The sequence below is a fragment of the Lagenorhynchus albirostris genome, chromosome 6 (assembly GCF_949774975.1).
Source record: "Lagenorhynchus albirostris chromosome 6, mLagAlb1.1, whole genome shotgun sequence".
In the NCBI taxonomy this organism is placed as follows: domain Eukaryota; kingdom Metazoa; phylum Chordata; class Mammalia; order Artiodactyla; family Delphinidae; genus Lagenorhynchus; species Lagenorhynchus albirostris.
The window spans coordinates 28,410,116-28,424,882 of record NC_083100.1 but is presented as its reverse complement, the minus strand read 5'-3'; the positions used below and the strand labels follow the sequence as shown (position 1 = coordinate 28,424,882).

Here is a 14,767-nt window from a genome sequence, read left to right as displayed (position 1 = left end):
TGTGGCTGACAGAAAAAGTCCACAACCCGTAGGCTCTGGATGAAAGGACTGGGCCTCTGGGGGCATCTTCCGGGCCGCAAAAAGGGCCAGGCTGCTCGAAGGGTACTTGAAACAAATAAAACAGTGACTCTAAAACACACCCATATGTCATGTTCTTCCAGAAAAATACCCTCTGTAATTAGTTACAAGCTTTAGAGAATAAAACCAATTTACCTGTCAAAGAGAAAGGCCGATTCCCCCCCAGCCCGAACTGCTGGGGGCCAGCATGGCCCCTTCCTTCCAGGCCCCTTCCCTCCCCACGGCTGCACCTTTCTCCTCCCACTTTCTTGATTTGTGAAGACTGGAGAAAAAAAAAAAGAAAAGTTGGGAAAATCCTCTAAAGACACACAGTGTTCCAAGCACAGTCAGACCACTAATTACTCTTAAGCCGGAGCCCCTTTTTGTGTTCTGAGGGGGGCTTCAGTGAGTAGCGACCACTTGGGTCTTTTCATGAGTTCGGGCTAACTCCTGAATGGCAGATTTTTTTTTTCTTCTCCTTTTCAACCTTTGCTTTTGCCGCCTGCCTCCTTTTCCTCATCCTCATCTTTACCTTCTTTTTTTCCTTTCTTGTCGTCTTTTTATTTTTCTCTGCTTTTTTTCTTTCTCTGTTTTTTCATTTTTCTTCTGGTGTTGTGTTTTAAGTCTCTAAATGAAACTTGACTGCCCCCATGGCCGGCTGGAGAAGCACAAAGGCCTCCCATTCCACTGGCTACAGTAACGCCATTGTGTGTCCTAACAATGCACTAATTGGTAGTGACAATTGTGGAGCTGGGGAGGAAGAGGGGGGCCGCTGAAATAAAGGGAGAGGAGGGGGACGGGAGGCCCAGGTTCCCGATGGAGAGGGGGATAGACCCACAGAGGCGGCGCCGTGCTGGGGTTTGTGCTGGGCTTTCTAAATTAATAAAAACAAAGTGGAAAACAATTATTTTGGAAAAAAAACATAGACTTTGCCGCAGACAACTTCAGGGTCCTGGGCGGGGAGCTTGAATCAGCCGACTTGCACAACCAACATTCCTGTGTTTCTGCAAATCGATGCAAAAGTGGGAGAGGCTGGTGAGAAAGGGCTCTGAGGGAAACTCCAGACAGGATGGCTGAGAGGCAGGTGCTGAGGCTGGTGCATGATGAAGTCCTCTGTTCGACCACATTTCTCAAGGAGGGGAAGCCAGAAGGGGAGAAGGCTTACATTTGCTGGCTGGTGGATTAGACTGTCACAAAGTCCAGGAGCTGCAGAAGGCGATTCTGATGTTTAAAATTGTCCAGAAGGGGAGCTGGGCAGGATGGTAGACAAGGACAAAATGATAGCCAGATAGGGCTGCTGGGCCCCCAGGCTCCATCTGCTGGAGATGCCCCCCAAACCCTCAGACCCCTAGTCACCCGGAACCAGCAGGAGCCTCAGGGCCACCTGGTGCCAGCCGGCACCCCAGCTTTGCACAGAATGACTCCCCTTCCCAGACCAACCTCCAAGGGGCCCTCTCCCCAGAAGCTTTTCCTGGCCTGGTGAGATTGGCCCACATCCTGCCCGTGCTCTCCCTCTGCACCCTGAAAGGAATGAGACTCTCTTCCTGTGTGCCAGGCCCGGTGCTAAGTGCCCTGTCCGCACTAATTCACTGAAGTCTCACAACAGCTACATAACCTGATGACTATGATTATCCCCAGAGAGAAGGAGGTAACAACGTGCCCAAGGTCACCGAGCATCAAAGCCAAGGAGCCAGGAATCTAGCAGTTGCCACAACAGAGCTGGTTAACGTCGCCCTCTTGGCTTCCGTGCTCACCTCTCTCCGTTCACTCTGCGTTTCGGGGCAGGGCTGGAGGGAGGGGGAAGGCTGTGCCCCTGCAACTCCAGCATCTAACGGAGCACTTGGCCTGTGGGAGGCCTCCCCAAAAATCTGCTGACTAAAGGGGGAGGCAGGGAGTGCTGGATTATTAGCAGACATCCTCTGTGTCCTCCTGGGTCTCAGACTTCGGCCTGCATTAGAATCCCACGCCCCCATAGTTAAAATATAGGTCTCCCCTCTCTCCCCCCCATCCCCCGGTCGTGAATGAACTGAGAATGTGCACTTGTAACACATTCCCTGCTGATGCTGGTCTGGGGACCACAGTTTGAGAGGGGCTGCTCCAGTTCTAGCATAATGTGCACACTGCACCGGGGATTCCATTCCTGCCATTATCTCTGGGATTTTTGTTGTTGTTGTTTGTTTGTTTTTGTGGTCTGAGATCAGACATTTTATTAAGGAGAAATTAAAGTTGAAAAGTTTTGACCATAATGATAGAGAATTTTAGGTTCCTTCCTGCTTTAAATAATAATCTTAATCAAACAGCCATTTATAGCTGATGGAAAAAAGATGCTCAGTGATGTGCCCAACTAGCACCTCTGCAAACAATGACATGTTTTAGAAAATATCTGGGCAGAGTCTTTTATTTGGGAAGGCTCTCTTGGAGAGCCTTTTCTCTCATACGTTTTGGCGCCTCTTAATTTTATGTCATGAATATCACATGCTTTAAAGTGAAATACTCATCCAGTGGAAGAACTGAATAAAGAACATTTTAATTCTAAAGTCTTTTTGGTGAGGGCATCTCGCGGGATGGGAGAGAAATTGAGGAACCCGCCCCTGAGGACCAGGCTGTTGGCTCAGGAGCTAATGCCTTTGGCTCCAACGTGGTGCCAGGGAACAGACGGGACCCTCTGCATGGGGGGCACCTGCCATCCTTGCACATAAAGGGTTCTGTCTTTACTCAGTTCTGTAGAGACCAACCCTGTTTCTTGAGCCGGTCCTTTCAATTAGTCAGGTGTTCAGCAACCATTGACAAGTCACTATCGTCACGTTGGGGGCGCAGCACACTCCTGAAGTAGCCCCTCTCCTCAATTAAAGAAAACTTTTCTCCCAGCCTTGGTACAGCTTTCTGAATACAGAGGCCGGGGATGATGCACCTGGAAGGACTCACTCTTGTGTGTTCCCGCTGCAGCTTCTGTTGGCTGCATTGGGCCAGCATGAATGGCGCAGGGGGTACTGTCCTCTCAAGGGGACTGGGAAGGAGAAAGGGAAGCTGGGGAGGCAACCACAGCGCTTTACAGTGTATCAAACCTTCAGGAGGGGTACCTCGTATTCTTATTTTGTAAAATCTTTACTGTCAGAACAAACAAAACAAAAAAAGATATTTAGGGGACAATGAGATAAATTTGATATGGAACTGAGCATCAGATGATAACAAGAAATTATTGTTACTTTTGTTCAGTGTGTAATGACGTTGTGACTATGGAGAAAAAAATAAGCCTCTTTTTTAGATGCATGCTAAAACACATCAGCATAACGTGTCATTATGTCTGTGATTTGCTCTGTGATATTTTCTCAGAAAAAGTAAATGAGGGACTTCCCTGGTGGTGCAGTGGTTAAGAATCCGCCTGCCAATGCAGGGGACACGGGTCTGATCCCTGGTCGGAGAAGATCCCACATACCGCAGAGCAGTTAAGCCCATGCGCCACAACTACTGAAGCCCACGTGCTCTAGGGCCCAGGTGCCACAACTACTGAGCCTGCATGCTGCAACTACTGAAGCCCGTGGGCCTAGATCTGGTGCTCCACATTAAGAGAAACCACTGCTAACTTCCCTGGTGGTGCAGTGGTTAAGAATCCGCCTGCCAATGCAGGGCACACAGGTTAGAGCCCTGGTCTGGGAAGATCCCACATGCTGTGGAGCAACTAAGCCCGTGCACCACAACTACTGAGCCCATGTGCCACAGCTACTGAAGCCTGCGTGCCTAGAGCCCGTGCTCCGCAACAAGAGAAGCCACCGCAGTGAGAAACCCGCGCACCGCAATGAAGAGTAGCCCCCGCTCACTGCAACTAGAGAAAGTCCGCGCACAGCAACAAGCAACCAAAAAAAAAAAAAAAAAGGTAAAAGAGAAAAAAGAGTAGGTGGAACAAACAAGGCAAAATCTAATACTTTTTTATTTTTGAAAATGTTTATTTTTGTCTTCGAAAATCCTCATTTAGAAACGCCCCGTGGTGGGCTGCTCGTGAGCTGACTATTGTGCCACGGCTACAGGTTTGGGAGCAATTTGGGCAGGGCTAGTTTCCAGGGCTTTTTGGCTGTCGGACCACATGTTGACACACATTCGCTATAAGCATTGGCACTTGGCAAAGTCTATCTACTGGTGCCTGACTTCTGCTTTCCCCCTTCCCCTTGGTGTGGAATTGAACTTGCATGAGCGGGAGGTACTTCCTGAGACGTCTGTCATCAGGCGTCTCTTCTGGGCACTGGGGCTGCCGGTGGCTGTTTCCTCAGTTGCCTCACTCCTGGGAGCAGTGAGAAAGCCATCTGGGGAGCTTGACCCAGTTTAGAATTCACATTCACTTCCCTGCCTATGCAATTGGAATTTATTTCCTCTGCAAAAGGCTTGAATCTCAGAGCAAAATACCTCCAGCTGGGCTTGAGTATGCGTGCAGTGATCCTAATGGAGAAAGATTTGGGTTTATTTTCATAACAGCGTGCACCTTGCGGTATCCTTGGAACCTGACATTATTAAGAGTGTGTCATCACAATACAGCGCGGGAGCTAAGGCAATTTGGATGTCCTTGGGCCCAAAATTAATATGTACTTTGTATAGTCTTGTAATTTGGAAGGCAATTTTCCATAACACAGTGAGAGATGTTCCTTTATACATTTGAGATAATTTAGCTCAATGTTCATTTGAAAAAATGATGGTGCTAATAGCAGCTCTTCAGCTTCAGAACAACAGACCATCCTGGGAGAGCACAGAAGCCACTGAAAGTGATTCTCATATCAGGCTGTCTGGGAGGGACTGGATAAAAGCTGGAGGAATTTCTCCCAGACCAACAGCTGCCTGAGATTGTATGGCAGGATCTGAAATATTGTATGAACCCATGAACTCTAGCTGATTGGCTTAAAACCAATAGCTCTTAATGGAGGAATCTGAAATAGAGGTGGGAGAATCATGAATTTCCCGATCGTCCAGGTAAATTGTAAGTCATTGCACATAAATCAGAATTTCTGTATGATCAGCTATGAGAACAATTTTTTCTTCCTGCTAGACATTTCTGTCCAAGCTATGAAGGAATAGATGCAAACAGGGGAGAATAAATGAATCTGTTGCAGGTGCTTTGCCTTGATCTTCCTGAGTACTATATACCAGGGGCCATTGTTCTCCTGGGGAAGGAATCCTCTACCCCAATCAGAATCCAATACAATAATAAAAATACACTTTAAATACCTACCCCCGTCAAGTCAGGAATGTAGTTTTTTTTTTTTTTTTTTGCGGTACGCGGGCCTCTCACTGTTGCGGCCTCTCCCGCTGCGGAGCACGGGCTCCGGACGCGCAGGCTCAGCGGCCATGGCTCACGGGCCCAGCCGCTCCGCGGCATGTGGGATCCTCCCGGACCGGGGCACAAATCCGCGTCCCCTGCATCGGCAGGCGGACTCTCAACCACTGAGCCACCAGGGAAGTTCAGGTATGTAGTTTTTAATGTTGCAGCTTTAGAAAAAGTCCCTGGTTCATTTCCAGTTGCCTTCCTGCCCCTTGGCAACACTACGTTCCTACAATGATTCTCAATAAAGTCTTTGCTGTGGGTGTTCCCCTGTGGTAAGCATTGTGGGAATGGAGAAGATCACGTCTTTTATAAGACTGAACCATTTGTACAAGTGTTCCATCTGTGAGGAATACTTGTTATCATCAAAGTTATTGATTTCATAAAAGGAGGAGAGGGTGAGAACTAAGTTTCCATTCACCTGTAACTGGCAGGTGAGGTTGAAGGTCATTAGTTCAATAGATGCCTTGATTCAGAATGATTCTGGTTCATTTTAAAGTCTAGTTCTTCCACGGAACCAAGGCAAATATGAACACAGCTCAAGATTTCCTGAATTTCCCAGGCCCTTCTGGGCAAGAAGCACCTAGTGATTTTCCATTTTAAACACCACTATCCAGAGGGATGAGGTTCATGTTAGTGGGATGCACCTGACCTGGGAGCAGACTGTCACATGCATACATCTGAGGACAATTGCAGCATAACCAGGAGGAATGAACAAATGAAAGGGAGGGTACAAGGCTCTCTTTGTAGGCTAGCTTAGTCACCTGTGGCCATGACTCGGTCACTTCTATTCACCCGGCTGTCTGGCAATGGTATATACTGGATAAATAGACACTAACCACACCCCGGAAGAAAATGAAGGGGGTATAAAGTTAAAGTTTTATGAAAACAATGGCAATCCATGAACAGCAGCTTCCAAAGTACTGTTCTCTGTCTGCCAGGAGGGCCGGAGGGCAACTAAGACCGATTAGTCCCTCTACATCCCTCTGACATCCTTCCCACAGTGGACCACCTGTATGCTAAGCAAATGTATATTTCATTCAATGAAGCAACTTGCTTCATTCAGTCTAGTGGTTTTTAACTTTCAGAATGCATGGGACTCACCCAGGGAGCTTTTTTTTTTTTTTTTTTTTTTGCGGTACACGGGCCTCTCACTGTTGTGGCGTTTCCTGTTGCGGAGCACAGGCTCCGGACGCGCAGGTTCAGCGGCCATGGCTCACGGGCCCAGCCGCTCCGTGGCATGTGGGATCTTCCCGGACTGGGGCACGAACCCGTGTCCCCTGCGTCGGCAGGCGGACTCTCAACCACTGCGCCACCAGGGAAGCCCCCAGGGAGCTTTTAAAAATAGAAATACTCAGGCCCATCCAGAGAGATTCTGAGTCAATTGTCTGTGATGGGGTCCTGACGTTTTGCTTGTGTTTTTGTGCTTCTGTTGTGGGAACCACTGATTAAAGCCATCATCAAAGGACAGGACGGGGGAAACAATTAAGGGAGATTCAAATCACCATCTCCTGAGGGGGGGGGGGGAGGAACAAAATGGTGTCTCTTTCCACCCTCTGGAAATGTCTCCTTTTGATAATGTGAAAGCTTCCTGCAGTCATCCAGCCACTCAGGTTTACCGCCACTGGGGGGAAGCTAACCCGTCCCGTGAATCAGATGAATAGGGGCTCTGGCTACATCGTGTCTAGTTTGGTTCAGTGAAACATTAACTCTTTCCTTTTTATTGTGGATTGTGGCAGGTTTCTTGTGAAGATGAGGTCCAGTTGTTCCTTGGACAGAATGCGCGTGAGCCCCACTTGGTTTCCTGAGGGTGGAGGAGGGGCAGCTGGGCATGAACTTGTCTAGGTGTGTCTTAGAGACTGAGGCTCAGAGTCCACCTGTGGTAAATGTTTAACCAGAAGCACCTTTTCTGCTCTCTTCTATGTCTTTCTTTGAACAAGTGAGTTTAAATGGTGCTTTTGAAAGGTTCCAGGTGGACGGTTGTGCCCGCAGCCTTTTGGTGGCAGGGTGAGGCCAGCCCCGGGAAGGTAGTGCAGATATTTCCAGTCACCTGTTAGTTCCCAGAGGGCTGCTGTCCTCACATAGACAACTTCTCTCTACTTTCACTCTTTGCTTTCAAAGTATGGTCTTCAGGAATGAACAGTGGCCTTGCCTAATGGCCTACTGCCTCGCATTTGTCCCTCCTGATTTGGAGAGCACAGTGGCGAGAGGAAACCCAGGCAAGAAGGCCTGGGGAAGAGCTGTGGCAGACACTCCATGTGGGATCTTGGGCGGCTTTGTCTCAGACCTGAAAGAAATCATGGCCTGATTCGGCAAATGAGGCCTGTAACACTACATCTGCAACTTTTTAAAAGTTATACTATATTTTTCATGAGCATAGGAAGGGCTGATGAGAATATTGAGGTTGAAGAATTCAGAAAAAAACCAAAGTCTATCTGCAAGATTAATATTAAGAGCTATAATATAACTAATTTTATATATTATATAACTAATATATAATATATATATATTATAGCTCTTAATCACTGAGCTGAATCACTTTGCTGTACACTTGAAACTGATACAACATTGCAAACCAACTATACTTCAATTTAAAAAAAGAAAAAAAAAATTAAGAGCTATTTTAAAGTCCCTGGTAGCTCACTTTCAATAAAGCTCAAATCTTGACTTTGAATTAACATCCAGGGCTCATCTTGGGCTTTCACCATCCCCGCAAAAAACAGCATTTTAATAAGTTGTTATGAGAAGAGAAAGCACTTTCTGCATTGTTTATTGAGAGAGGGAGAACTTTATACATTAGGAACTGGTGCACTTAAATTGTATGACAGATGACCATAAAAACTAGGGGTCTTGTCCACAACACAGCTTCATTTTATATTATTACAGTTACTGATATTTAAAAAATGATGTAAACAAAATATGGATAAGTTATGCCAAAACAAAAGGCAATAAAATCCAGAAAACAGAAACAACATATATATAAGTTACCACATTAGATATCACAAATAGCTCAACACAGAGTGACATAGTAATAGCCCAAACCTCCAATTTTAGACAGTTCTGTACGGCATGAACAGAAATAAGGGAAAATGACACCGATCTGACCAAGGAGCGTTAAGAACAAGTTGTGCAGAAGTCTTCTGCACCCCACGTTCAATACTTGTCATTTGCAACCTACACATTTTCCCTCCTTTTACTGTTCCCTAAAGACAGGTTTTTTTTCCTTAAATGTTCTAAGGTAGGTTCTTCACAATAAGATCCTGATAGGTGTCCAAAATTAGAACGTCAGCCTCCGGTGGCGAAAGCCTAATTTAACAGCTTGGTGGACTGCCCATGCCACACAGAAATGCTTTCACCACAATTCTTCCAAGAGGCTTCTCACTCTCCACGTGGAAAACAGGTGGCAAAATTAAAAAAAAAACATACAGTAAAGGAAAAGAAAATCCTTGTGTTTGTGTAATTTTTTCATCTGAAAAAGGCTAAGTTCACTGACTTTACAGATTTGAATCTGAATAACTGGTTTAATTTCTCTACCCATTGGCCTTGGTAACGTTGTGACATTCCCCTGAGTTTGGTTAATCAAAAGCAAACAAAAAGAGTGATTCGAAAAACAGCGTAAAACATTATGTGGTTGTACCTTTTGTATTTCCTGGTAAGTGTCAACGGCTCCAAGTAACATTTCCACCAGTCTGATTTGACAATGTGTTTCCGACAGGAATCCTTGTACTCGTGAGGATAAGGCACCAGGTTAAATGAAGGTGAAAGGTCTGACATGCTTAAGGAACATGCAGGCTCCGAGCTTGCCTGTATACAGAGCAGCCAGCAGGGAAGAAGCAAAGTGATCCGTATTGAGGCAAAGGGTCCTGCAGGCCTCAAATGGGTCAGATAGTCTAGACTAGAAACACTAGGCAGTACTGTAAGGCACTCCTACGGGGAAAAGAATCGAATGCAACGGCCAACATGAGAAGGAGCCACAGGACCCAGTGGTCCACCAGCCAGTTTACCAGCCAAGAGGCCTGAATCTGGGCTCATGACTGGGGCAAGGAAGATCAAGGGAAGGGGAGAGAGGCTGGGCTGCAGCTCAATGGCCTAGGCGGGAATCTTGCTGTGCTAAGAGTTGCTGCAAGCGCCTGAATCTTCTACCTGGGTAACAACTGGCTTCACTCCAGACCTTTCTAACAAGATGGTGTCTCTTTCCACTGGGAGGAACCAAAGCGAAACAGCAGCTCTTTTTTCACTTGAGGTTAACAGAGCCTTCCATCACATTGGAGGCCACTGTAGGGGGGAGAGAGCCCTATCGCGTGATCGCTTGGAGCTCATTTAAAATAAAAGCCCTGACAACTGTGGGTGTGCTTGGGAGGGTGTTCCACACTTTTCTTTTGACTTTAATCTGGAGTTTGACAATGACTTGGGGTGCTGGGACTTAACTGTCGAGACACCGTCCCACATGATAGAAATCACATTTGTCTGCTCAGATGAACTGAGCAGGGCTTGTTCGCCCATCACTGGGTTCAAGTAGTCGAGTCAGGCAGTTCTGCTAGGGCAGAGCTGAGGGTTAGAAGAATGGTGCAGGGTACACAGCACTCGGAGCTGTGCTGTTAATGCCCAGTTGGCAACAAGAACCAGGGAAAGGAAAATGGAGAGTGTTTCCAATGACTCAATTCAGGCCAGCGAGGGCATGTTCACGTGATTCTTTCAGTTTTGTCCCCAATTCTCTGCTTTTTCACATTATCTTAGAGGAAGGATAGTAGTGAGGCAGAAAACTTAAGAAATAAGAGGGGAAACCACACGCATCTCTCTTTACTGGGAGAAGTAAAAAAAAAAAAAAAAAATCACCTTTGTGTTGACTCCAGGCGGTATTAGAATCAGGAGTTGAAAGTTTACTTCACAATCCAGTTATTTCAACACAGATCAGTGAAGGTAAGGAAGTCTGCCCAAACACAAGAACTGCAGCATTGGCTTAACCCTAAATTAGGAGCAGAGCGTACCTCGGCTTCCTCAGATAATGCCTCTCTGCAGAAAATGTTACTAAACATTTGCGGCCTCTTGCAAGTCCTACCCTGATAGAGTAATTTACGTATGGCCTTTTCTGGCTAATGGGTAGAGAAGAAAGCCACCGGTTTGGAAGCCAAGCCTTTCAGGAAGGTATGGGAAGAAACTATCCAGTGTCAATGTTCAGTGTGTACAGATGCAGAGACAAAAACAGAGGCCAGACCCCATGCAGGGGCACTCACTCCAGCTTAGCAAAGGCTGCCTACAGCAGCTAGAGCGGTGTGAACAGCTTGGCTCTCACCGCAGCCGGAAGGAAATCATGGTCCAGTCCCTCAGTGGGAGTCTGAAGGACACCACTGGGTTGGTTGGAAACCACAAATCCCAAGTCCTAGAGATATTCCCTTTTCAGTAGAGGCCTATTCTAGAAGAATCCAAAAGCGATTGCCTTCTCAGCTAATCAAGTATTTAAGCTCCTAAAAAGACTACCCTTTAGCACAACAAACATGAAGATGACTATAAATCAGTCCCCTGAAAAGGTAATGAAGCAAAGGGGGAAGAGGAGAGTTTACATGGTTTTCATATAAAGAGCATTCAACTTCGAGAAGAGCCGACCTGGAGAGAACATGACTCCCATCCCAGTTGACTGCTTTTTAAGTACTTTGCGGCCTTCCTGCCGCGGTGCAAACTGAGGTCTATTTTAGGAACTGGCCTCTTTACTGCAGGGTGAGATGCCAACATTTCACCAGGGTTGGACTGTCTCACACATGAGTTCCTGGCACCGTGCGGAGGGATTTCCTCAAGTGATACACCAGGGAATGGGCCTTTCAAGAGAAAAGAGGTTGCCCTGAGTCGGCTGCCAGCTCTAGGAGATTAATTGGCCATTTTCTTATGTGCTTTATGGGCAAGATATTTAATATGAGATGAAAAACGGACCATGAGGGAAAGCAGGTATTAGCCTGGTCTCAAGGAGGTGGTAATCCACAGATCTGCTTTTGTTTCAACAGTTTCTAAGCAGTGGAACAATTGCCTACAGTGCCCCAAGTAATTTGTTAGTGCTGAAAACAGTAAGGGTGTTCATGTGCGCTAAGGCGTTCTGGGCTGAAAACAGCAATTTTGAATTTTCGTGGCAGACCCAACTCCTAAGGCGGCTCTGCTCTGTCCTATTAGATTTGGGTGGTGGTGGCTGAGCGTGTCATGTGGGCCTGCGGCCAGCACCGGCCAGGCTGTCAGGGCTCCACGAAGAGGAGAGAAAACAGAAGCAGCTGGGGTACGGTTCCAGGTCTGGGTAGCTGATGATGATAGCACATTCGTTTCCCCCCCCCACCTTTTCAAAATAAGCAGAAAATGATGTGGGTGGAAAGTTCTCCTTATGAGTTCACAGGGACTGCAAACATTCAGCAGCGCCTCTAAATGGGCCTGGTGAAAGCAGAAGCCTTGAGAACAGATATCCAGAGTGTCACCCTGACTTTCGGCGGGTCTGGCCCTGGGTGCCTGTGAGATGGGACAGGAAATTCTGTACATACAGTGAATACGCTAGAAGGGGAGGAGACGGCCTTGCGCTTCAGGTCTCCCAAATGCAGTGTGCTGGGGACGGCCTCGCTGACAGTCGGAATCACAGATACATAAATGACGGCAAAGGCAGCAGTAAGCTAGAGTGACAGGGAGCTGCGGGGGAGGGAAAAAGGCACTGTGCCATCAGAGCACATCTGTTTTATAATAAGCAGGTCTATAATTCTCCTGTGAAAGATCATGTTCTGCTATCTTCACTGAGGCTGGAAAATATAAATACTGTATTTCACGAAAGGGAGGAGGAAAGGGGAGATGATCCAATTTGTTTGCCTGTTTGCCAAGTGCTTGAGATTTTCCACCCTTTTTCTTTTGTGTGCGACAGTCTCTATGAAGTGGAGTGGGGTGGGCGCTGGGGGGAGTCAACTTGTTTTTCTAAGAGTAAAATTCACCGTAAGGTGTCTCATGAATGGCGCCCTGGCCGTTTAACAAGTTTTCATGCCTTGGTTCTAGCTACTGTATAATCAGAAAATAAATGCATGCGTGGTGCTGAGCTATTACATTGAAATGTATGGCCTGAGGCCAAAAGAACTGGCGTGGGTAGAGAGGTGAAATGCTCACACCCAGCAGTCTGCACAAAAGTGCGTCTGAAATGTCTCGTCTCTAAACAGATGGAAGCATCATGAGTTGGGATCCGGAGGGAGCCGGGTGTGGTGGAAAGGAGCAGTGGGGTTAAATGTCCCGTGGACTTTGTGAGCCACTGATTCTCCAGATCCTACTAGCAGTGAAGCTACTAAACCATGAAGGCATTGAAGGCATCTGCTCAGTGGAAATATATAGGATCTTCTCATGCAGCCTACTGAGAATTGTTTCAATACAAGCTTATTTTTCTGTTCTGGAAAGAGTTAAGGTGGAAGGAACGGGAGCCACGATTTCCAGTGCCATCCTACCTGCCATTTGGGTCACAGTGACTGCTACGCTGGCTCTTAAAAGCGCACTGCAGAGGGAGAACATCCCTCCGCCAAATGCCTAAGCGACTCATTCTATGTCTTATTCCTATATTATCCTAGTACTTTTCATTTCCGTTTACGGTGGCAATCGCATATGTGTATATATAGTTATTTAAATCATATCAGATTTAATTCATTAATTGTATTTGTAAGTTTGGTATTTTCCTAATAGTCTAAAGTTGATATTTTAAAGTTCCAAGTTACTCTGATTTTTCAAGACAATTAAAAAATATGAAAGCAGAAGTAGTTACATTGACAAATTAAAAGTCAAAATGAGAGGGCAATGAAAAACAATGAAAAATAAAGCACTCATAATGAATAGGTGGGAATCGCCTACACAGGATTCTGTGAAAAGAAATTGCAGACCATCTCTTGGAATGTCCGTACTCTACATCCGACCTCCTGGTCTATAAACTGATGTATTTAACAACAATCCTAGGCAATTTCCTCAGGCCAGCACCATTAAAAAATCATAACTGTCACTCATGAAACTCCTGGAAGACTGGTCTTAAGAGAGCCATGTTTCCAGCCTGGCAAATACCGTGGAGCGTCACATCACAGGGCGGGCGTCGGGATTCGTACCAGCAAACAGACCGACAACATGTAGGTTACTGAGGTCTTTTCTCAAGCAAAACCCTTTCTGAGATTAACTTCAGAACCAGCACCAGCTCCTCTAATAAATTAGGGACACATGCTTTCTGTCAGAGGGAGCTCGCACTCCTGATTTCCAAGCCATTCAGCTCAGCTGAGGTGATCTCTGCCTCTGCGAAGATACCGAGGTGAGAGCCAGGGACACAGGGTCCTGGAAGGATCCAGGAGTCATTGCTGTGTTTTGAAGATTTTCTTATGAAATATGATGATGGGTGCTTGCCTCAGTTACCTCATCCTTTGTGAAGGCTAAAAATAAATAAACAAAAATAACTCGAAGCACTGTTGCTCTCCAGGAAATGCTTTCTCCTGTGTCCTGTGTAATAAATGGCCCTTGAGAGCCGAAAAAAAATGTCTGAACTATAAAGCCTTGTGTGTAAAACACGTTTTGCTTGGGAGCAAGCAGCTGAAATTCATGGCTAAGTATAATTCAGCTATTGGTAATTTTTTGAGCCACAAAGCTCCATGGACCTTTAGGACAACGACTTATACAGAACATACGTACAGGACGTATAGGTATGTGTGTGTGTACATGTATAAATATATATCTACATCTAGCTGAGGGTGAGACGTACTCTTCTTCCAGAGGGGTCTAACTGGCTAGTTAGGAAGCCATTGGGACTGATGGATGGTTGAGAGGTCACTGCCCGGCCTTGGGCTCCCGCTGAGTCAGGTGTTCTGGTAGGACAGCTCAAACATGTTGCAAGCCTCCTCCAGGCTCTCGTCCATGTTCAGCCTCCGCCAGAAAGACTTCTGCTTCATCTGCAGCTCTCGACGGACACACCTTGGGCAGGGGACAGACTTTTCTTTGCATTCAGAGTGGAAAACGGCTCCACAGCTTTCACACCTGCAAAAGTCAACCACAGAGATGATGAGCAAGGTTGAAATGGGCAGGATGCCGGAAGTCCAGTGGCCTCTGTGCAGCTCGGGCCACAACCTTTTATTCCGGCTAGCCCTGCCCCTGGGAAGAGACATGACTCATAGAAATGGGCTCCTCCCTTTTCCAAAACGCTCAAGGTTGAATTTCACTGGAAAAACATACCTTTTTTTTTTTTTTTCGGATTAGAACTAGCATGCGTGAGGCTTCCGGCTTCTGGGTGGAGGGGAGTCAGCAGTCAGCTAGCAGTTTTGTGACCATGGTGATGATGAACTGAGCTCTAGAAGCTCCGTGTGTTAGCTCCCCTGAGAAAAGAAGTGGGGGTAGTGACTCTAGGGTGAAGTGACAGAAAGTGAGTGAAGTACCCTGCCA

At 46.6% G+C, this 14,767-nt stretch overlaps 1 protein-coding gene across 1 annotated transcript in view; it reads right to left on the bottom strand.

The window, feature by feature from the left end:
* Positions 1-13,025: 13,025 nt before the first annotated feature.
* Positions 13,026-14,767, bottom strand: part of PLEKHM3 (pleckstrin homology domain containing M3) — a 182,424-nt gene continuing 180,682 nt past the window's right edge. Inside the window, exon 8 of the mRNA XM_060152202.1 lies at positions 13,026-14,365. Coding sequence (XP_060008185.1) covers positions 14,188-14,365 — 178 coding nt within the window. The 3' untranslated portion in view covers positions 13,026-14,187. The remainder of the gene's footprint in view (positions 14,366-14,767) is intronic.